Here is a 21,738-nt window from a genome sequence, read left to right as displayed (position 1 = left end):
TTCAGAGGGCCAGATTGTCTGTAAGAAGAGTGTAGGCTTAGTAGATGGCAATTCCTGTTATTAGGAATCTTGACCACTGGCCCTGTTATTAAGAGTCCTGACTGTCATCCCCTGTAGCCCTGGGCTGCCCTGTGCAGGCTGGTTCCTTTGGCAGGCTCTGACTCAGCCATTTGCTGCCAGCATTTCTGCAGTGAGCCAATTAGAGTCTGAGTCCCTTGTCTGGGGCATACAGCAGGTAGCCCCAGTCTCTGTCTGCTCCCCCACTAACCCCAGTCTCCACTCACTTGGCTCAGCTGAACTGGCTCCCAGTCTCAGCTGGTTGGGGACATTTTTAGATTCACTGAGTCCTGTCAGGAGGCTGGGAGGGGCAAACCTGGCCCTGGTGGGGGCAGCAGAAAAGGAAGTGGGTGCTGCAGCCACATGGAAGGGGAGGTTGGGATGAGGAAGACTGGAGAACTTCGGGGGCGGTGATCAGACTAGGTTTCAATTGAGCAGGGAGAACTGGGCTGCCGCAATTTCACTTTCTCAGAAAATGAAACTGAAGCAAGGCTGTGGTCATGTGACAGGTGGCGGGGTATAAAGCTGGCAGCCTCAAGACTCTAGCTTCCAGATCGGCAGAAGCATGCCAGCCCCAGGAATTCCTCTCCCTGGAAGTATGGAATGTCCTTCCTGCCGGCATATCTCCAAAGAGGAAGCCCCGAAGTTCTGCAGCGAGTGTGGACAGAGGCTGCTTCCTGCAGCCCCCGAAGGAGTAGCAGGTAAGGCCCCGATGGGGCTGGGAGCCTGGTGCAGGTGGTGGGGAGGGCAGTTAGCTCAGTCCCTCTTCCATCCCTAGAAGTGGAGACCTTGACCAGCAGGCATCCCAGGCTAGCAGGTCTTCTGTGACTAGAGAACTGTTTGTAGAGGAAACACTTTCCTTAGAAATACAGTTTTATCTGGTCCTTTGCTGAAAGCATCTGTCACTTTTTAAAGAATTTCAGTTTCATTTCTTGGAGAGAACTTGGAGTTTCCTTTCTCCTTAGGAAATGGGAAGTGTTGGGCTGAGCTGAGGGATCTTAATGGATTTCAGAGGATGCTGTATAAAGTGGCATCCCAGGCCCCCTTGGTGGGGGAGGGGTCCCCGCAGCTTGCACAGGCCCCTTCCTGATGAGGGGTGGCTCATAGGTGCATGAAGGAGGAACCATGTCAGGTTGTCCTCACCTGCTGACTCTGGTGGGTCCTTGATTCTCTTGATGCCTGGGACATTGGACTATCTCCCTCTCCTAGTACACGCTAGACATGCTCTGACCTCAGGACCTTTGCACTTCCTGGTCCCTCTGCCTGGAACACACCTTTTCTTAGAGGGCTGCACAGCTTCCCCTATCCCTGCCTTCCAGTCTTTGCTCAGCTGTCTGCTCTTCTGGAGGCCCACTCTGACCACCCAGTTGCAAACTGTGCTTGCCCCACCCCTTCACTCCGAACTGCACTTCCCCAGGCTATCTGTCCCAGTAGCACTTGGATGACACCATGGTGGGTCTTCAGAGACCTTTGCTCTCTTATTCACTGCTTTATCCCAAGTCTCCCATACGTTGCCTGGAACACAGTAGGTGCTCAATAAATAATTGCTGCGTGAACTGAAGAAGGTGCAGTTTGAATCAGGGATGAGATAGATGCCTCCACCCCTGCCCCCGCCCAGTTCTTTTAATTGGTTCTGTTTCGGCTGCATTTGTACAAAGTGCTCCTGTTACAGATGCACTCTTTGGGCTGTAAGAGGTATGGAGACGTGGTCACTTTTTGTTGCACTTTTTGTTGTTGCTTTTCTTATTGATTTTTTTTTGTTGCTAATCCTTTGGGAGGAGCTTGGTGGGCAGCCAGTTCCTGATCATCAATTCCTGGTCCAGATGTTGAATCATGGCATGGCATGGCTGAAGTTTTGGTATCCAGTTGTAATTTCCCACCTTCCAGAGCTCCCCACCCCTGGTTACTAGAACATCTGCCTGACTAGAGGGTCTTGGGAGGAGGGGTCTTTGGGACCTCAGAGACTAAAAGCGCAAATGAAACCAATACCAATCAGCTAACCTGTGATTTTCCCAATGCTATGCTAAATATTGAGGGAGGAGCTATCATCAATCCCCATTTTACAAATGCCAAGAGTGAAGCAAGGAGAAGTAAGTAACTATTCACAGTCATGCGGCTAGCAACTGGTAGAGAAAAGATTTTGAACTCAGGACCCAGAGCCAGTTCCCTAGAAGAAAGCTGTGGTTGAGGTCTTGTTGGCCTTAGCATCGTCGGGGAAGAAGTTTTCCTGTTCCATTCTAGGTCCTTTTGGCTTGTCTAAGAATTAAATTGACATGAGATGGATTAACAGGAGAAAATCAGGCCTTCATTTGAGTCTCAAGTCCTGTGCCTGGTGCCTCCTGAGACTCACCCCTTTGGGAGAGTCAACGGGAAAGCTCACTCCTCCTGGCCTCCCTTTAATTTTGTGCGAGGGGCTTTCAAAGGGCTGCTAAGAGCAACTAATGTGTTTTCCAACATAACAGGGGAAAAAAAGCCTCGTCTGAGAACACCAGGTCATCTTCTAGGGTCTTGCATGTCCAGGCAGATAGGGAGAGCAGGCAAGATCGCCATCCACCTCAGCCCAGTCAGAGGTCATTCTGGAGCCCCTACCCTTAGCAGGGCTCGGTCACTACCAAAGTGGACAGCCCATACCTCTAAGATGCTTGGCATCTCTGCCAGTTCCAGGGGCAAAGGCTTTGAGAGTTTTGGGGAGCTGGTTGGCTTCTAGGCTGCCTGCTTATCCTCTGTGAGCACAGTGAGTGCTAAAAAGGGCCATTGTCCTTAGAGCTGGGTCACTGGGGTGGGAGGGGAGGAGCTGGGCCCTGGTCCCTCAGTGTGGGGCACACAGTAGGGCTGAGGACCTGGGTGTTGAATGAGACTGCCAGTTTCCTTCTTCTGTCCCCCACCCACTTCCTGCCGGTTTCTATGCTTCTCTCACCCAGCCAAGCCTCTCCTAACAGGAATGGAAACTGAAACCCAACTGTTAGGAGGCTTGGCTGCTGTGGGGGTTGTCTCTACCTTTTAGCCATGTGTAGGTCTGCCAGGCCGGGAGCTCTGGGCATCCTGGACGCTGGCCTCCCTCTGGTGCTGCGGGTGCAAGTTCCTCGCGAACTTGAGCAGGGCTTGGAGCCAGAAGAGGCTGTGGTGCAGCTTCCTGGAGGTGCCCAGGATGACTGAACCTGAGGGGGAGTGAGAGGCCACCCAGATAAGGACGTGAAAGTGAAACGTGAAACCCAAGTTCTGTTCATGGAGCCGAAGAATGAATTCTGCAAACTAGCAAAATCATACAGGCAAAGTTTATTTTTAGAAGACAGGGATACAAAGCCCTCAGCATAGGCATTGAGAGGGGTGAAGAACCTCCCCAAAGGCGAGGATTGCAGCAGTTTCAATCTTTACTAGTATTGATCTGTACCTTTTTGGTTGGCTCGTGACCTGAATATACGTCCTTTCTGACCAGTTAGTTTAAACGTCGCAGTGTCCAGTTTGTCATTTTTATAGCTTTCTTGGATCCCCCAGTTTCTCAGTTTTTCCAGACATTTCAGCAACATCCCTCAACCCTTTCTCAAGACCCCAGACCATTATTTAGGGGCTAGATGTATGTTTAGGAGCTAATTGTCTACCTGGAGTTTTTCTCCTTGATAAACTGGACAGCAGTTAATTATTGTCTTGTCCTGGATTTGAAGGTTTTATGACCCTCCAGACCAGGGAGGCATTCCTCTGAATGCCTGGAAATTGGAACAAAGAGTGAGATGCTTACTTGAGAAGAGAAAAGTTGAAATTAAACAAATAAAAGAAATCGAGGTCTCAAAGTCTTATACTGTCTAACAATTTCTGCCTCAAAAGGAGAGTGTGTGGAGAGTTCCAGGCCACCCTGGGCATAGGTGGAGGGTGACTGGCTTTGCCAAGGGTGATGTGCATCTGGTCTGCGGTGGAGGGCTTCCAATGTCATTAGATCCAGCAGGGCAGAGGGTCAGGAGGCCCTCCCCAACCCCAATTCCCCACTCTTCTGACAGCTGCCCCAGAGTATCCAAGCGGGACTTCCTCCTTGAGTGCTAAAAGATTATTTTTTGGAAGGGAGGTGGTTTCTGGGAAATGTATTTGTCCTTCTATTTTCTGCATTTCCAAGTTTTTCTTGTTGATGTTTTTATAATAGAAAACAATAAGATAAGCAGCCCAAGACCCCATAGGAGTCCGGGAAGGATTGAGAGCCACTGGGGAAGCTCCAGAGGCAGCCGCCGTGGGAGAGGGTTAGCCCCTGGGGTTCGGGTGTGACTGTGGAGGGCTCACTGGTTAGAGAAAGAGCCACCTGCCTGCCACCACTTGTGGGTCCAAAGATGTGGCCACACTTGGTTTCTGTGGCTGCCTGCTCTGGCTGTCGAATTTGTGCCGCAAGGGAGCAAAACATTTCCCTCTTCCCTCCTAAATTCTTTGGCTGTTCAACAATTAAATTGATAAGAGACAGATTCACATTTCATATGTATAGAAGCCCCATAAAAATTTGAGACCCAAAAGGCAGCCAGGTAATTAGAGCTTCTATAACATCCTGACTTAAGGAGCCTGCTAGGATCTGGGGTTACAAAGAAGAGGGCTTTTCCCAGGGAGGCAACCTATTTTGGAAAATAGAGGTTGCTCTATTATGTAGATAAGTTTCTTGGTTAAAAGCTGTCTATAGTAATGGCTCTCTTCCTGTTATAGACCCCCTTTCTGATGTAAATCTAAAACTTTGAGGAGGGGTTCAAGAGCTTTTCTTAAATCCCCTGAGTTTTCATTGCCTTCAGCAGGAAATAACCCTGGGTGCTAAAGTAGCTTTTTGAGGTGGGAAATTCTGCTCCCTTTCAATGCCCACCGCACCTGACCCGGGGGCTGTCGGGTGGTGGGAGGATTGGGTGGGCGGGGAGAATTGCATTGTTCTATGTAGTGGTTTTAATTTTTTTTTAATTGTGATAAAGTATTTAAAAACAAGTGATGGGAGAGATGATCACAAGCTGAGATATGGGGAAGTCATTGGGGCTTATACACGATTCAGCCTGAATGCTGCGTGAACTGGAACAGCCTGACTCATGGCCTGTCAAACATGCCTCACACATGTGCTTTAGCCGTTAGCAAGAATGCTTTGAAGATAGGGATGGATGCGTTCTGTGCTGTGGTGTCCACATCAACACAAACCAACACAAACCACAACCCCCCCACACTTGAGGTTCCCTTTCCATCACCGGGGTCCTGCTGACTTGCAGTGTACATGGTAACCTACTTCATGGATGTACCCCTCTCGTGTTTGGTGTATGTTCGTTGTTCTGACAAGGTGTAAAACTGAGGACCAGGCTTCAGCAGAGCAGTTCCTCGGAACTATTGAGAGGCTGCCACCTGGGCTGTAGTCCTCAGTTTTGCTTGAATAAAACTCTCTTCTAGAGGGCTTCCCTGGTGGCTCAGTGGTAAAGGATCCACCTGCCATTGCAGGAGACATGGGTTCGATCCCTGAATTGGGAAGAGAAGGTCCTCTGGGGAAGGAAATGGCAACTCACTCCAGTATCCTTGCCTGGGAGATCCCATGGACAGAGGAGGCTGGCAGGCTACAGTCCATGGGGTCACAGAAGAGTTGCACACAACGTAGTGACTGAACAGCAACAATTCCTTATTATAGATGATTATTGATTATTTGCTTTGATGCATAAACTTTACCAATTTAAACACATTTTAACTGGACAATTGAGAAATATGACAGGACTATTTCCTGTCATATCAATAAAGATGTCACAGTCACCAGCAGTTGCAGCCACTGTGAATGGTGAGCTGGTGAGCCCTGAGGGAACCCAGGAAGGAAAGAATACCTGCTACCTAGCAGCCATCGTCCGACATGACTGAAGTGGCTTAGCAGCAGCAGCAGCAGCCATCAGACTGTAGCCACTCCCTGCGGTGAGCCCTGAGGAACTCTGGATGTGAAAGCAAGATACTGGCCCCAGATATCTGAATCAATCAAATGAATGATTTCAGTGAGCCCAGACATTTGCATCTTCCCATACATAGAAAAGTGCTAAATTTCTTAACTTGGGTTACCTGGTTTTCTTGAATTAACAATAATCTTTTGATGTTCAGGCTCCCTGCCCTTTGTTGCAAAGCTTCTGTGTCACCTGGCTCCTCCCCTTGCCTCCTTGGAGCAGTTCTCATGGGATAACTTGAGATCCTGTCTTGGGGGCTTGAAGTCCTAAGAATTCCCACTGAATAAAACACATAACTCTCAGTGTTTAGGTTATGAGTATTTTTTTTTTTTAGATTATTTATTTATTTGGCAGTGTCAGGCTCAGTAGTTGCGATGTGGGCTTAGTTGCTCCAAGGCATGTGGGATCTTCCTTCCCCAGCCAGGAATAGAACCTGTGTCCCCTGCATTGCAAGGTGGATTCTTAACCACTGGACCACCAGGGAACTCCCGAGGTTATGAATATTTTTTTTCAGTTGACACAGTTCAGTGGCATTAGGCACAGTCACACTGTTATGCAACCAGTCATCACCAACCATCTCCAGAACTTCTTCCTGTTTTCACACAGAAACTCTGTCCCATTAGACACTAACCTCCCTCCCCAACCCCCAACCCCTGACATCTGCCATCCTACTTTCTGTCCCTGTGAGTTTGACTGCTCTAGGGAACCTCATATGAAAGCTTGAGGCATGTGGAATTTTCTTTAGCCTTCAGGACAAGGCAGCTGCAGGGAAGGGTGGGGATTGCTGTGGGATGACAGGGGAAGCAGATCCAGAGCTGCTGCTGGGGTTCATTTCTGAGCCCAGAAGTAGAGTCTGTACAGCTGACTGTTTTAGGTTGAACTAAGGTGGAAACAGTGTCAGACTTTATTTTTTGGGGCTCCAAAATCACTGCAGATGGTGACTGCAGCCATGAAATTAAAAGACGCTTACTCCTTGGAAGAAAAGTTATGACCAACCTAGATAGCATATTGAAAAGCAGAGACATTACTTTGCCAACAAAGGTCCGTCTAGTCAAGGCTATGGTTTCTCCAGTGGTCATGTATGGATGTGAGAGTTGGACTGTGAAGAAAGCTGAGCGCCAAAGAATTGATGCTTTTGATCTGTGGTGTTGGAGAAGACTCTTCAGAGTCCCTTGGACTGCAAGGAGATCCAACCAGTCCATCCTAAAGGAGATCAGCCCTGGGATTTCTTTGGAAGGAATGATGCTAAAGCTGAAACTCCAGTACTTTGGCCACCTCATGCGAAGAGTTGACTCATTGGAAAGACTCTGATGCTGGGAGGGATTAGGGGCAGGAGGAGAAGGGGACAACAGAGGATGAGATGGCTGGATGGCATCACTGACTCGATGGACATGAGTCTGAGTGAACTCCAGGAGTTGGTGATGGACAGGGAGGCCTGGCGTGCTGCGATTCATGGGGTCGCTAAGAGTCGGATACGACTGAGCGACTGAACTGAACTGAACTGAACACATGGTGGTATGAATAACCTATATGTTACGACGGGAGGATATAAAAATTGGTAACCTCCCTCAGCTTACCCCCAGCCCAGACCCTTCACACCCTTATGAACACAACACTTAACATTTGGTGTGTCACCTTCCAAAAGTTTCCTCCATGTGGTTGAAAACTAGTGCACCCTGCTTCCATCGTGTGGCACTGTGCCATGGCCTCTAGCTGAGACTGGCCTCACCTCTGCCACGCAGCAGCTGGTCCTGTCTGGACTCCTGTTCTGCCATAAATGCACATAGCTGGGCCGGATGCTGGCAAGGGATCTGCCCCTGGTGCCAGTGTGTCTCAAGGACGAGCTCCAAGGAGCAGCCGTGTGCATTTATAATGGAAACCTTCAAATCCACAAGGCTTCCCCCAGCCTCTCTCCTCTGCAGGCTCTTTGAGTTTCATCTCCAGCCACACCAGCGTGTCTAGCTTTGGGCCAGTCAGATTGGTAGAAGGGGGTCCCTCGGGTTCTCTTGCTACTTCCTTGATTGGTAGGGAAAGTAAGTGTCTTCTCAAAGGTTAAGAGCTCACTTATAATTCCTTTTCTTTGAACTGCCTGTTTTCTTTGGGGAATTCCCTTTTTTAAAAGTTGTTCTTACTGATTTTCAGTCACTGGGGCTGTTTGTACTGGAGATGACCAGACACCCAGCTCCCTGCTTCCTCAGCGGGATGCGTGCACTGGGCCTCACACGTTCATTTCCAGACTGAGGGAGTCAGGTCTCGGCACAGCTCTGCATCTTTCTCAGGTCCCAGCGGCCCTGCTTTGTCCTCAGGCTGCTGCCTTCATGGAGGCAAACTAGTTGATTCCAAGCATAGGGTCTGTTTGTCTGACGGGAAGGAAGGAGTTGATGGGTTAGAAACCCCAGTAACCTGCCCTGGACCCCTGCTGTACTTCTGCCAATCACTGGAACTGGAGAAATGCCAGGTTCTGATTGGTTCAGTGTAATGGGGGCCCCACCCCCTGCAGTGGAGGCTGGTGGAAGAGAGAGGAGGTCAGCATGCCCACAGTTTATCAAAGGACAGTGGCCCCGGGCTGTCATGTGTTACAAATATCCTCCCAGTTTTATTTAGTTCCTTGGCCTTAAGTTTCATTTGTAGATGAACCTTAGATGTTTGTAGATGTTTATTATATTTGTTCAGTTCAGTTAAGTTGCTCAGTTGTGTCCAGCTGTTTGCGACCCCATGGACTGCAGCATGCCAGGCTTCCCTGTCCATCACCATCTCCAAAGCTTTCTCAGGCTCATGTCCATCGAGTTGGTGGTGCCATTCAATCATCTTATCCTCTGTCATCCCCTTCTCCTCCTGTCTTCAATCTTTCCCAGCATCAGGGTCTTTTCAAATGAGTCAGTTCGCCTCAGGTGGCCAAAGTACTGGAGTTTCAGCTTCAGCATCAGTCCTTCCAATGAATATTCAGGACTGATTTCCTTTAGGATTGACTGGTTTGATCTCCCTGCAGTCCAAGGGACTCTCAAGAGTCTTCTCCAACACCACAGTTTAAAAGCATCAATTCTTCAGCATTCAGCTTTCTTTATAGTCCAACTCTCACATCCATACATAACTACTAGAAAAACCATAGCTTTGACTAGGTGGGCCTCTGTTGGCAAAGTAATGTCTCTGCTTCTTAATATGCTGTCTCGGTTGGTCATAGCTATTCTTCCAAGGAGCAAGTGTCTTTTAATTTCATGGCTGCAGTCACCATCTGCAGTGATTTTGGAGCCCCAAAAAATAAAGTCTCTCACTGTTTCCATTGTTTCCCCATCTATTTGCCATGAAGTGATGGGATCGGATGCCATGATCTTAGTTTTCTGAATGTTGAGTTTTAAGCTAACTTTTTCACTCTCCTCTTTCACTTTCATCAAGAGGCTCTTTAGTTCTTCTTCAGTTTCTGCCATAAATAAGGGTGGTGTCCTCTGCATATCTGAGGTTATTGATATTTCTCCCAGCAATCTTGTTTCCAGCTTGTGCTTCATCCAGCCTGGCATTTCGCATGATGTACACCCTTGCCCACCCGACAGCAGAAATTGTACCAGGCTGATTCACTGTAGCCAAGACAGCACCTTGAGTGGGGAGAGGACTAATCTTGAATGGCGCTCATGGGAGGAGTCCAGGTTTTCCCTTGGGACATTCACTTGTCTTTCTGAGATGTGACCCGTGTGCATCTGCCTTTGTAGGTCCTCAGAGCAACCTCAAGGAGACATCGGTCCCGGAGGTGGAAATGGAGTGTGGACAGGAGCTGAGGGAGGAAAGCAGCCCCTCCTTGGCCCTGGGCTCAGGTGATTGGCAAGAAAGCCCAGACGAGCCCTGTTCGAATGCCTCGTGGCAAACCAAACGCGTGAGTGTCTGGCCCCTGGGGAGCTGGTTCTGCCCATCTCCTAGCTTTACAAGGACGCTGTTTCCTGCTGTGGTTTCATCAGTGGCTGAACAAGTGTCCCCACAGCGTCCTCTCCAGGACAGCTTCACTTCACTGCTGCCTAGCCTGTTGGCCCCTGCATGCTGGGCTGTGGCAGAACTGCCCCTTCTGTGCCTGATTCATGCAGGGTCTCTGCATCCCCTTCCCTTTTTCTCCCACCATACCCAGCATGTCGTGTCTCCCAGATGCTGTGGCGGGGCTGCATCTAGGTGTCTGAGCTTCTGCCACGTTGATGTCTGTCTCTGCTCTGGGCATTTTGCATGGACCAGACAGTTCCTAAGGTGCGTCCAGGCTCTGGGGAAACGGAGGTGCTCTGGAAATGCCACCATTCCTTGAAGGAGACACTGAGCTGTCTTGTCTCCCTATAAGTGTCAGACCCCAAGAGTGTCTCTTGAGTGAGTGACCAGGCAGGAGCCCAAGTGAGGCTGCAGAGAGTTGCCTGACAGATTCAGGACAGATTCATCCTTCTGGATGAGCGAGAGCTCCCCACGCCAAAGTCCAGCCTGTCTAGACCTAAGCAGCTGGGTCTGTTCCCAGGTTTCTTGGAGGACTGAGAGGGATATTGTCTCTCTGCCTGGTTGGGGCTGGTTTCCTATGTGGTCCTTTGTTGTTCCTTGTGGTTGGGTGGTGGGGAGGTGCTGCAGCTGTCACTACTGTGGCCCCTCGTGAGTGTGCGTGCATGCCTATGTGAGTATGTGCACACGTTCGAGTGTATGTGTGCTCATAGTATGTGTGTGGTATATGCATGTGTGAGTGTGTGTGGTAGTTGTGAAATGTGTGTGAGTGTTTTCATTCTCCTTGGACACTAATCCTTACCAGAGCAGGATGGCCAGCTTTGAGCCTGGGCCATGGGGGACACTGAAATTTTGGGTAAACTTTTTTTTTAATTCCTTTTTCAAATTTAGTTTTTATTTATTAAAAAAAATTTTTTTAACTGGAGTATAATTGCTTTGCAAAGTTGTATTAGTTTCTGTTGTACTTGAAAGGAATCACTTATATGTATACATATATCCCCTCGCACCCACCCCCATCCCACCATCTAGGTCATCATAGAGCACCAAGCTGAGCTCCATACTGCAGGTTCCCACTAGCTCTCTATGTTACACATGGGTAGTGTATTTATTGTCAAATCAAGGCTCCCAATCCATCCTACCCTCCCCTTCCCTTTACCTGTGTCCATATGTCCATTCTCTACATCTGTGTCTCTATACCTGCCCTGGAACTAGGTTCATCTGGACCATTTTCCTAGATTCTACGTAACATGCTTATTTTTCTCTTTCTGACTTACTTCACTCTGTATAATGGACTCGAGGTCCGTTCATACCTGTATAAATGGCCCAGTTTTGTTCCTTTTAATGTCTGAGTAAAATTCCATTGTATGTCTACACTGCATCTTCCTTATCCATTCACCTGTCAATGGACACTTAGCTTGCTTCCATATCCTGGCTATTGTAAATACTTTTAAAGTGAGTATCAAGGAATACGCACCATTAGGAAGTTAAGTGTTTGACACTGTGATTGAAAACAGTATCGACCCCAGCAGGATTAGACCTTTTTTAAACCTTGATTGAGTAAGTTTAAGGCTCTCTTGGAAGAAAGAATGGGCAAGAATAACGGAGAAAAATTGTTGAAAAGAAATGCCTAAAGTGGGACTTGCTGTATTAGATGAACAAAAACATGTTTCAAAGCCAGTCATTAAAACAATGAATCTTGGGAGGAGTCCATGTACCAGAAATACAACCCAGAAACAGACCCTAATGTGTATAATGACAGTTGGAAAAAATATACATAAATATTTATCTGACCCATGAATGGGGAAGATTTTCTAGTGATTAAAGCAAAGGGGAAAAATACAAACAAAAGATTGGTATATTTGACTATAGAAAAAGTCTTAAAAGAATTAAAAACTTTGTATGATGAGCACAAATGAAGAGTAAATGGTTTAGGAAAATATGTGTTTACATATTTGTATGTACCTAAAAGGGCTTCCCAGGTAGCTCAGCAGTAAAGAATCTACCTGCAATGCAGGAGATGCAGGAAGCAGAGGCTCAATCCCTGGGTTTGGAAGATTCCCTGAAGGAGGGCACGGCAACCCACTCCGGTTTTCTTGCCTAGAGAATCCCATGGATAGAGGAGCCTGGCGGGCTACACTCCATAGGGTCACAAAGAGTTGGATACGACTCAAATGACATGATTTAGCACGCACATGTACATAAAAAGATTTGTATTTACATAGAAATATTTTAAAATTAAGAGTGAGTTGCCTCAATATGTCAAAAACTCTTAGAAATCAAGTAGAAAACAGTAACCTACCCAACAGAAAGATGACTAGCAATTGATATAGTCCACAGTAGAGAAGATAGAAATGGCCATTAAACATATAACTGTCCCACCTCTGAAATCAAACACTCAAAATTAAAATAGCTGCAAGGTTTTAAATTAAACCTGTTAAATTAAAAAATGGATTGAAAGTCAGCATTTGCAACAATGGGGCAGGTTTTTCGCTACAGGTGAGAGTAACGTGGTGGGACCCCTAGTAAAGCAGGTTGACCTGCTTTGACCTGTTCTGCTTCTCTGCTGTCATCATAAGAAAATAACCTTAGGCACGTGAGGATTCAGTAGAGGATTTTATCACAGCCTTAGTGTGAGTGTGTGTGTGTGTTTAATATTTATTTATTTACTTTTGGCTGCATTGAGTCTTTGTTGCCGTACTTGGGCTTTCTCTAGCTGCAGAGAGTCAGGGCTAGTCTCCCGTTGTGGTGCACAGGCTTCTTGTTGCAGTGGCTTCTCTTGTTGCAGAGCATGTGCTCTAGGGCTTCAGGAGTTGCAGCACATGGGCTCAGTAGTTGTGTGACTCATAGGCTTAGCTGTCCTGTGGCATGTGTGATCCTCCTGGACCAGGGATGGAACGGGCATCCCTGTTTTGCAAGGCAGATTTTTAACCACTGGACCACCAGGGAAGTCCCAGCCTTAGTGTTTTATGGCCAAATGTTGGAGTCCACCTGAATATTCCACCCTGGAGAGTGTCATTTGTATCATCCATATAGCAGAAAGTACTGTGGCCTCCAGCTGTTATTTCCACCAAATATTTAAGATGTGAGGGAGGAACTTTCCTGTCCAGTGTTTAAGTTCCCCCTTCCAATGCCAGGGGCGAGGGTTTGATCCCTGGTCAGGGAACTAAGCTGTCACATGCCTTGCGGTGTGGCATAGCAACAACATTTTAAAATATTTTGTATCTACCATGAGGAAGAGGAGCACAGGATGGGCCAGGGAGTCAGGTTGAAGGTGCTGACTGATCCTGTGGTTCCTTCCAGTGTCACCTTGGTCCTGTCTTTGATTTCCTGCTGGCAGCTGGCCTGGGTACCTGGCACTGACTGGGATGAGCTTTGAACCTGGGCTGCCAGTGTGCTCTGACCCATCTCATTCACTGGGCCTTTCCAAGCGCCCCTCAGAGAACTGCCCTTCCCTTTCCACACCGACTGCCTGCCCCCCTCAACAGTCAGAGGCTCTTGACCTTTCCTGTCTTCCCTCCACCTGGGTGCAGTGCTGCACCAGGTATCCCCCCTGGGCTAATGGACCTCTCTGCTCACCTGCAGCAGCTGCAGTGCAGAAGCCAGGCCTTGGCTTTGGGCCCAACTCCCCTGTTCCCTGTCCTGCCCTGTTTCCCTCAGTGGCCTGGCGCCCAGTGGTGAGTCCCACTGGTCCTCACTGCTTCCTTCAATGGAGGAAGGGATGGCACAGGGCTGGCTCTGTGCTCCCTAGGGTGTGCCATCCAGAGAGATTGGTCACTACCCTACATGCCCGCATCCCCAAAAGCCACCTTGGGGCCTGGCCTCAGATGCTGGGCTACCTGCCCCTCCAGGAATGTCCCCACAGCTGCATCTGTGTGCAAGTACTGGCCTGGGCAATGGGATGGAGCTTAGAGAATAAGGCTGCAGGCCTGTTTGTATGGAAGGTCAGATGTGCCAAGGCTTTCAGACATCAACTCTAACATGGGGCAGCTTGCTTGCATGGATTTGCTCTGCCTGCCACCCACAGAACCCTTTCTTTTATTCCCTACACCAGGGACCCCGTGTCTGCTGAGCCTGGATGCCAGGGGGCCTGGGGAGCTGGTGCAATCCTCACTCGAGAGTGTCCCCACTTGGGTTTGAGTTAGGGGTCCCTTAGACCCTGATGGATCAGTGCCTGTGGTCACCCTGCTCTGTCTGAAGGGGATCATGTTTCAACAGGGAGTTGTGTCCAAGGGTTTTGTAGATGCGGCAGATGGCACATCCACATCCGATGAGCTGGAAGCTGATAGTTACTCTGCCTACAAAAGAAGAAAAGAAGATGCAATCCTGTTTGAGGTCACTGACACGTGCTCTCCAGAGTCTGAGCAGGTAGTTTGTGTTAATGGTGGCCCACGATGCTCCCTGCCAAGGCTTGCATGGAACCGAGTGCCACACCTCTCTGATGCTGAAGGTGGCTGTTGGGAGGCTTTTTCCACTCCTACCCAGGCTGGTCGACACAGTAGCCATGCCTGTGGGTTTTAGCTCTCGTGATTCTGAGGATGTTCTGCTAATGTTGAATTTCAGCTTTATTGCATGTGCTCCCCATGCTGTGTGTGCCCCATGTGCTTCTCTGTCTGTGGGACTTTCCCGGCAAGAACACTGAAGTGGGTTGCCATTTCCTCCTCCAGAGAATCTTCCCAATCCAGAGATAGAACCCATAACTCCTGCATTGCAGGCAAATTCTTTACCACCAAGCCCCCGGGGAAGCCCCTGTGGCCCCCTATCCCTACTTTTCCATCCATCTTTTCATTTCTTGTGTAGCTATCTCCTTTGGCAAACGGGAAACTTACCCTGAAAGTTCCACAGGCCATGCAAGATTCTCTTCATGGAGAAGAGCAGGGGGCCTGGGTCTCCCTTGGGGGCTGGGACCATACCGGTGGGAGTCCAGGCTGAACCTCTACTGGGGCTTGGAGAATGCACCCAGCCCCTGCAGTCATCAGCACCTGAGGTTATGGGCTCGTGTTCTGAACCCTGGTTGTGCCATGGAAGCCTGCTGAATTTAGTCCCGACTTCTTTCATTGTCTATAGCATTTGTGAGTCTTGAGGGTTTTACTAATAATATCAAAAGTGAGACTACTTAATATATGTAATGGAAGTAATTTTGCTTGTGAGGAAAAGCACTGAGGCTTCAGACACTGAAGAGTGATGTGTTTAACTATCATCCTTTCACAGAATGGTGACCTTTTTCCTGAGTAAGATGGCCAATTGAGTCATTTAACAAAGATTTATTGAGCAGCTGCTGCATGTGGGGGCACTGGGTGCCTGGTGGAAGGCTGTAAATGAGGTGTGGTCTTGCCTCTGGGCTTCGATCTGTTGGTTAGTTCAGAGCAGAAACACTTTGGGAATTCCCTGGTGGTCTAGTGGTTAGGACTTGGTGTTTTCATTGCTGGGGCCTCAGTTCAATCTGTGATTGGGGAACTAAGATCCCACCAGCCATGTGGTGCAACAAAAAACAGGAACCCAAAAGCACCTTGTAAATACAGAGGACAGCAGTGCATGAGCACTGATAGAAAATATTGAGTGGATGTGGAGAGTCCCTTCATGATCTAAAAACAGGAAAAGCAAACTACAAATAGATTTTCCCAAAAGGAAGGTTTAATACTGTAAAGATGCCAGTTCTTTCCTTAGATATATACATCCAGTTGGTCAATTAATGTGTAAAAGTAGTATTGCTTCCAGTGGCTTTGTTTTGTTTTTGGAAATGGATAAAAGACACTAAAAGTCCATCTGGAGTATAAATTGGTGAGAGTTCCTATAAAGAATGTAGAAAAGTACAACAATAAATGGGAGATTTGACATCAAAATGTGTTGTAAGCTATAAGCATAGCAATATAAAGTAATAGAGCATCCTGATGGAGTAACAGAGACCCAGTAGGGAAAGTTGACATAGAACATCTAGATGCAGATGTGAGTATGTATGACAGTTGAGCAGGTGATAAAGGTGGTATCAGAGAGCAACACTGTGTTAAGTAAGGGGCATTTGAACTGTGGCTTACCATTTGGAAAAAACAATTCTTTTCTCCTTGTTGTTGGTTAGTCGCTAAGTCCCGTCCAACTCATTTGTGACCCCATGGACTATAGCCTGCCAGGCTCCTCTGTCCATGGGATTTCCCAGGCAAGAATACTGGAGTGGAGTTACCATTTCCTTTTCCAGGGGATCTTCCTGACCCAAGGATAGGACTCACATCTCCCGTATTGGCAGGTGGATTCTTTACCACTGAGCCACCAGGGAAGCCCTTCTTCACTCATAGTAAACACTAAGATATATACCAGATTGGTTGACTAATGTAAAAGACACCCTGAAAGTTCTAGAAAATATAGGTGACTATTTATAAAATTATGTGGATATTCCAGAGCCTCACCAAAACAACCCCTTAGATGCAGATAGGGATGCATAAAATATTCCAGATTCTGGGTTAGAGGAGACCATTCAGCAATGCTATGGAGAAGCAGGTGGTTAGAAAAGATTTGCAACATATGATGACAAAGGGTTTATAATTGGAATACCTAACTAATTCTTTCAAAGAAATAAGACATCCATATACTAACAGGACAGTAGGTGAAAGATGTAAAAGGCAGTTCCCATGAGAAAGGGATAAGTGGGCAGCAAATGTGGCAGAGTTCCCCTCGAGGGCTGGCAAGAGCAGAGCAAATGATCAGTGTCCAGAGACTGCCCTGTTGCCACTCGGTTAGGTAGGATTTGGTTTTATTTACTTATTTTATTACAATTTTTAAAATTGAAGTGTAGTTTATTTATAATATTTCAGGTGTATAGTAAAGTGACACCTATACATGTGTTAAATATATATATATATATATTACATTTCAGAATATATCTTTTCCATCATAGCTTATTACAAGATATTGAATATAATTCCCTGGGTTATTCAGTAAATTCTTGTTGATGATCTGCTTTATATATAGTAGTGTATATCTGATAATCCCAAACTCCTAATTTATCCCTCCCCTCTTTCACCTTTGATATCCATGTTTGTTTTTATGTCTGTGGGTCTATTTCTATTTTATAAATAAGTTCATTTCTATTATGTTTTTAGGTCCCCAGGTTTGGTTCCATTAAAAACAGGGTTTGGCTGGTGGCTGGTGGTGTGCGGTGATGTCTACCAGTCTGCTGTTGTGGGCTGGGATGTGGTTTGGGGTCCACATGTTGGGCTGTTATCATCCTGTCATCCCTTCCCATAATCTTTGTCTTCCAGGAACTGTGTCATGTCCCTCCAGGGGTCCATCTTTCATTTACTGCCATCTTTACACAGCCACACCTCCCAGACCCTCTTGGTTCTGCAGGGTCACCTCCCTCGCTATGGCGTGTACTTCCTTGATTTTTTCCCTGCTGACAGCACCCCTTCTTCTAGAAGGCAGGCCTGATCCAGGTTCCATGGGGTGGGCAGCTGGCACCTGTTCATGGGATCCAAAGCCTCCACTACTTTCTGTAGTGACCAGGGGTTGGGCATGTGTCACAGAGGGGTCCTCCTGGACTGTGCCACGGTGTAGAGGTCTGGAGCCCTGAGGATGTTGTGGCCCGGGTGTATCTACCAGAGCCTGACATCTTATGCCACCAAAGTTGTTAGAACATTGATTGCCTTGACTTATTTGGGGCTTCTGTATAAAGGAAACAACCTACTTTGAAGTTCTGTAAAAAAGGAAACGACCTACTTTGAGGTTTGTTTTAAGCATTGGAGATCTTTTGCTTGCAAACAGTTGAAACCCCAGTTTAGGTTAATCAATACAATAAAGGGTATTTGTCACTCATGTAACTGAGAAGCCCTTGGGTAGACCTAACTGCAAGCAAGGTTTAATCCGGGCATCTACCTGCAGACAAGGTTTAATCCGGGCACCTTGATATTCCTGAAGTCCAGGTATCTCTGTCTGTTTTTGCATTGCCTTCCTCATGTCAGTTAGCTCCTTGGCCTCTCAACAGTCTCCAACACCTTGGACCCTTCCACAGGTTACCAACCTCCCACTGCGTTGTTCAGAGGGATAAGAGAATGCCTCTTTGGGGGGCTTCCAGAGAAGAAAGAGGAAACATCTCTTTCCCAGGGGAAGCTGTCCTCAAATCTCAGTGGCTCTGATTGGGACACGTACCCATTCCTAACAAGCCAGGGTGCTGTGCTGACCCTGCGTCTGGAGTAGAGTTAATCTTGCTGGAACCACTCGACTGAAAATGGGAGGTTCAAGGGATCATTTCCTGGAGTTGGGGCGTGGGAGCACGGTGCCAGGCAGCTGGTGGGGCAAGGGGTGGTCTGAGCATCTCTCCAAGACTCCAGGAGTCCCTTGAAGCTCCCATTCTCAGCAAATCCAGGAATCTCGTGGTGCCCTTAGTAGAGATTCTTGCCACATCTTTTCCTGATGGCCCTTCTCTTCCTCCTCGGCAGTCCCTACTGTGGAGTCTTTGTTCCTTTTTGCAAGTGTATAGTGTGTAATTGAGAGGCTGGCACTGGTCCTAATGATGCCGCTACTTGGAATTTGTCAGGCTGGGGGTCAACGTGATATTTCTAGCTCTGATCCCAGATTTTTTTCTCTTGTTGCTTCTGCAAAGCCCGCCTTATGTTTGTGGATGGACCGCCCCCCCACAGCCCGCATCCCTCTTCCCCCATCAAAGTACTATCCATGAGTGTCATCTAAGTTCTACAAAAGAGGAAACTGAAGCTGAGGAAGTTTACTTGGGTCCAAAGATGGCAGGAAGGATGGCTGCAGAGAAGGAGCTTAGGCAGTACCTGTTTGCTAGAAGGAAGTGCTTGATCAGATGCCAGTGGAAAGGTGACACTGTCCTTCCTGAATTGGCACAGTACTTTCTATTGAAACCATGCTTTTTCTCAGATGGGACTTAAACCTAATCCAAACTCAGACTGGGACTTGTATCCACAGGCTGGGACTTGAACCCATGATCCCTGGCTTAGGAGAGGACTTGAACCCACTCTCTCTCTTTTTTCAATTGGCTGCCCTGGGTCTTTGTTGCTGTGAGGGCTTTCTCTAGTTGCGGCGAGCAGTGGCTACTCTGTTGTGGTGCGTGGGCTTCTCATCGTGGTGGCTTCTGTTGTGGAGCACAGGCTCTAGGTGTGTGGGCTTCAGTAGTTGTGGCACACAGGCTTAGTTTACACTTGGCATAGGGAATCTTCCTGGGCCAGGGATCAAACCTGCATCTTCTGCATCGGCAGGTGGATTCTTTACCACTGGACCAGGAGAGAAGTCCAAACCCACTGTCTTTTAATTAAAACCCCTCACCTTGTGTCAGTACCTACTGAAGCTTAGGTTCTTTTGTCTCATCACTGAAATTATTCAGCGTGAGGCAAAGTGATAGACAAAGAACGAGTTTATTAGCCTAGGACACTTATGACAGATACAAGCAGGCAGGCAAGGGAGCATCACCCCAAGAACAAACAGGGCTTCATTTTTATAATCAAAGCAAAAGTGGGGAGGGGAGAAGACCACCTTATTCCTCATTTTTAAGTAGATATCAAGGCTTACATCATTAGTCCTTCCTTTGACTCTATATGGACTAACTGGGACTATCATGGCTTTATTTAAATCATATGTATGTCAGCAAAAGGGTGGTAACATATACTAAAATATGGCAATTCATCTCAGGTTTTGTAATAGCGGCCCCCCCAGCCCAAACTGGAACCCAAAGTGCATTGGACCCTTCCCTCCTCTCTCCCTGGTGCTCTTAATGCAGGAACTGCTCTACCACACCTTTCTAGGCAGCCACGCCTAGCCCACTAGCCCACCAGAAGGGACCCTGTACCTGCCACTCATGCATGCATGCTAAGTCACCTCAGTCATGTCTGACTCTTTGTGGCGCTATAGCCCACCTGGCTCCTCTGTTCAAGGGATTCTCCAAGCAAGAATACTGGAGTGAGTTGCCATGCCCTCCTCCAAGGGATCTTCCAGACCCAGGGATGGAACCCATATCTCTCATGTCTCTTGCATTGGCAGGCAGGTTCTTTACCACCAGTGCCACCTGGGAAGCCATCTACTGTGAAAGTGGACAGGTGGAAGTTCTGCTCTGGGGACACCAGCTCCCAGTCATCTCACTGGTCACGATCTGACCACTGAAGTGAGCAGCGGGCTGAGCCCATGACACCTGTCACCTTAGACCACCATCCCATCAAATGCAGTCTCTGCCACTTGGGTATCTCACTCCACTGAGAGCTGGAGGACACTGTGAGGGCCACTGGTACTTCTTCAGACCTGGCTGCTTTCTGGTGTTGCACCTTTCTACTCAGGGTGGCATAGTGATGAGGCAGGCAGGAGCTATAGCAGCCCCACTCAGTCTCTGGTTGGTGCCTCAGTGGTTTCCCCCTCCCCCAAAATGAGCAACTGTCAATCAGGGACCAGTTAGTGGTCCTGCTCAGCCATTGTTCAATGTCAAAGTGGGCCCCTCCCCCAAACAAGTGACTGTTACTGAGCAGCTGTCAACCAGTGACTGTGGTGCTAGTGGTAAAGAACCTGCCTATCAATGCAGGAGACAGAAGAGACAAGGGTTCAGTCCCTGGGTTGGGAAGATCCCCTGGGGGAGGGCATGGCAAGCCGCTCCAGTATTCTTGCCTGGAGAATCCCATGGACAGAGGAGCCTGGCGGCCTACAGTCCATAGAGTTGCAAAGAGTGGGACAATGACTGAAGCAACTTAGCATGTGTCAAACCAGTGACCGTTAGTGGTCCTGCTCAGCCATTGGTCAGTGCCTAAGTGGGCTCCTCCCCCTCCCCCTCTTGTGTATAAAAGGAGCCTGAATTTGAACTGTGGTAAGACGGTTTTTTGAGACCCTAGGCTGCCATCTTCTCAGTCTGCCAGCTTTCCAATTAAAATCATTATTCCTTGTTCCAACAACTCATCTCCCGATTTACTGACCTGTCAGTGCAGCCAGGAGAATGAGCTTGGGCTCGGTTAAGTTTTAGTATAATGTCCTCTTTCATTTAGTTTCTTTCCCCCTTCACCTATGTTCCTGTCTTGGCTACAAAATGCTACTCTTCAAGGACCGTTAACTCCCTGACTTCATGTAACAAGATTCGGATACCATATCTACTGTCTTGTGTTTTAATTATCAGAACTTGTGGCCCGAATGTGCCTGATGCTTGGATGCTTGGTCTTCCTTCAAGATAGTATAGATTGTTGCTAGGTTACTGGATTCTTTTCTTGAGTAGTCATTAGCCTACAACAGTTTCCCAAACTCCCATAGAATTCCTTTTCCATTCTTAATCCCCTAGAGTGATTCCTAAACTAACTAACTATCCTACTATATCCCAATCACTGTCAATGCAGAATGAGGCAGAGGACCCCTGGGAGTTTGGGCATAGCTGCAGGCCCACTTAGCCTCCAACCCTTCAGCCTTTGTCAAAACCTTCACAGACTTTCTGTCCAAATGGTCAGTGTTCTCACCTGTCACCCTCACTTCCTGCCATATGTGCCTTTTCAGGGTCCACAGCATGCACCCCCACCCCTCCCTGTGTTCCTGACCCAGTATTCAGGGGAGTGAACAAGACTACCTTGCCCTCCCAAAACTGAGATCTCTCTGCTCTCTGAGGACACTCATTATAAAATATAAAATCAGACATGTATTCTGACTAACCCACCTTCCCTCCAAGAAGTAGCAAACTGTTCCTTTTTTCTCACTAATTCTCTCTAGGCAGAAATAGGAGTAGCCTTTATGTATGCATTTAGAGCTGGTATACAGCCTTTAGCGGAGAAGGCAATGGCACCCCACTCCAGTACACTTGCCTTGAAAATCCCATGGATGGAGGAGCCTGGTAGGCTGCAGT

The 21,738-nt window shown here is 47.8% G+C and overlaps 1 protein-coding gene and 1 non-coding gene across 5 annotated transcripts in view; both read left to right on the top strand.

The window, feature by feature from the left end:
* LOC509283 (E3 ubiquitin-protein ligase RNF213) overlaps positions 1-21,738 on the top strand; it is a 122,064-nt gene that overhangs the window by 1,688 nt on the left and 98,638 nt on the right. For 2 of the 4 annotated variants that reach the window (XM_005221118.5, XM_015458942.3), the window contains exons 2-4: positions 567-758; positions 9,677-9,837; positions 14,145-14,294. In XM_005221118.5, the coding sequence (XP_005221175.1) occupies positions 623-758; positions 9,677-9,837; positions 14,145-14,294 (447 nt within the window). In that variant the 5' untranslated portion in view covers positions 567-622. The remainder of the gene's footprint in view (positions 1-566; positions 759-9,676; positions 9,838-14,144; positions 14,295-21,738) is intronic. The other 2 variants (XM_015458943.3, XM_002696144.6) reach the window with 1 other exon arrangement.
* MIR10164 (microRNA mir-10164) lies at positions 2,966-3,046 on the top strand. Its single transcript, NR_162194.1, has one exon. It is a non-coding gene; the product is annotated as a microRNA mir-10164 (primary transcript).

Source organism: Bos taurus, chromosome 19 (genome assembly GCF_002263795.3).
Source record: "Bos taurus isolate L1 Dominette 01449 registration number 42190680 breed Hereford chromosome 19, ARS-UCD2.0, whole genome shotgun sequence".
Lineage (NCBI taxonomy): Eukaryota > Metazoa > Chordata > Mammalia > Artiodactyla > Bovidae > Bos > Bos taurus.
This window is presented reverse-complemented; position numbering and strand designations above follow the sequence as displayed.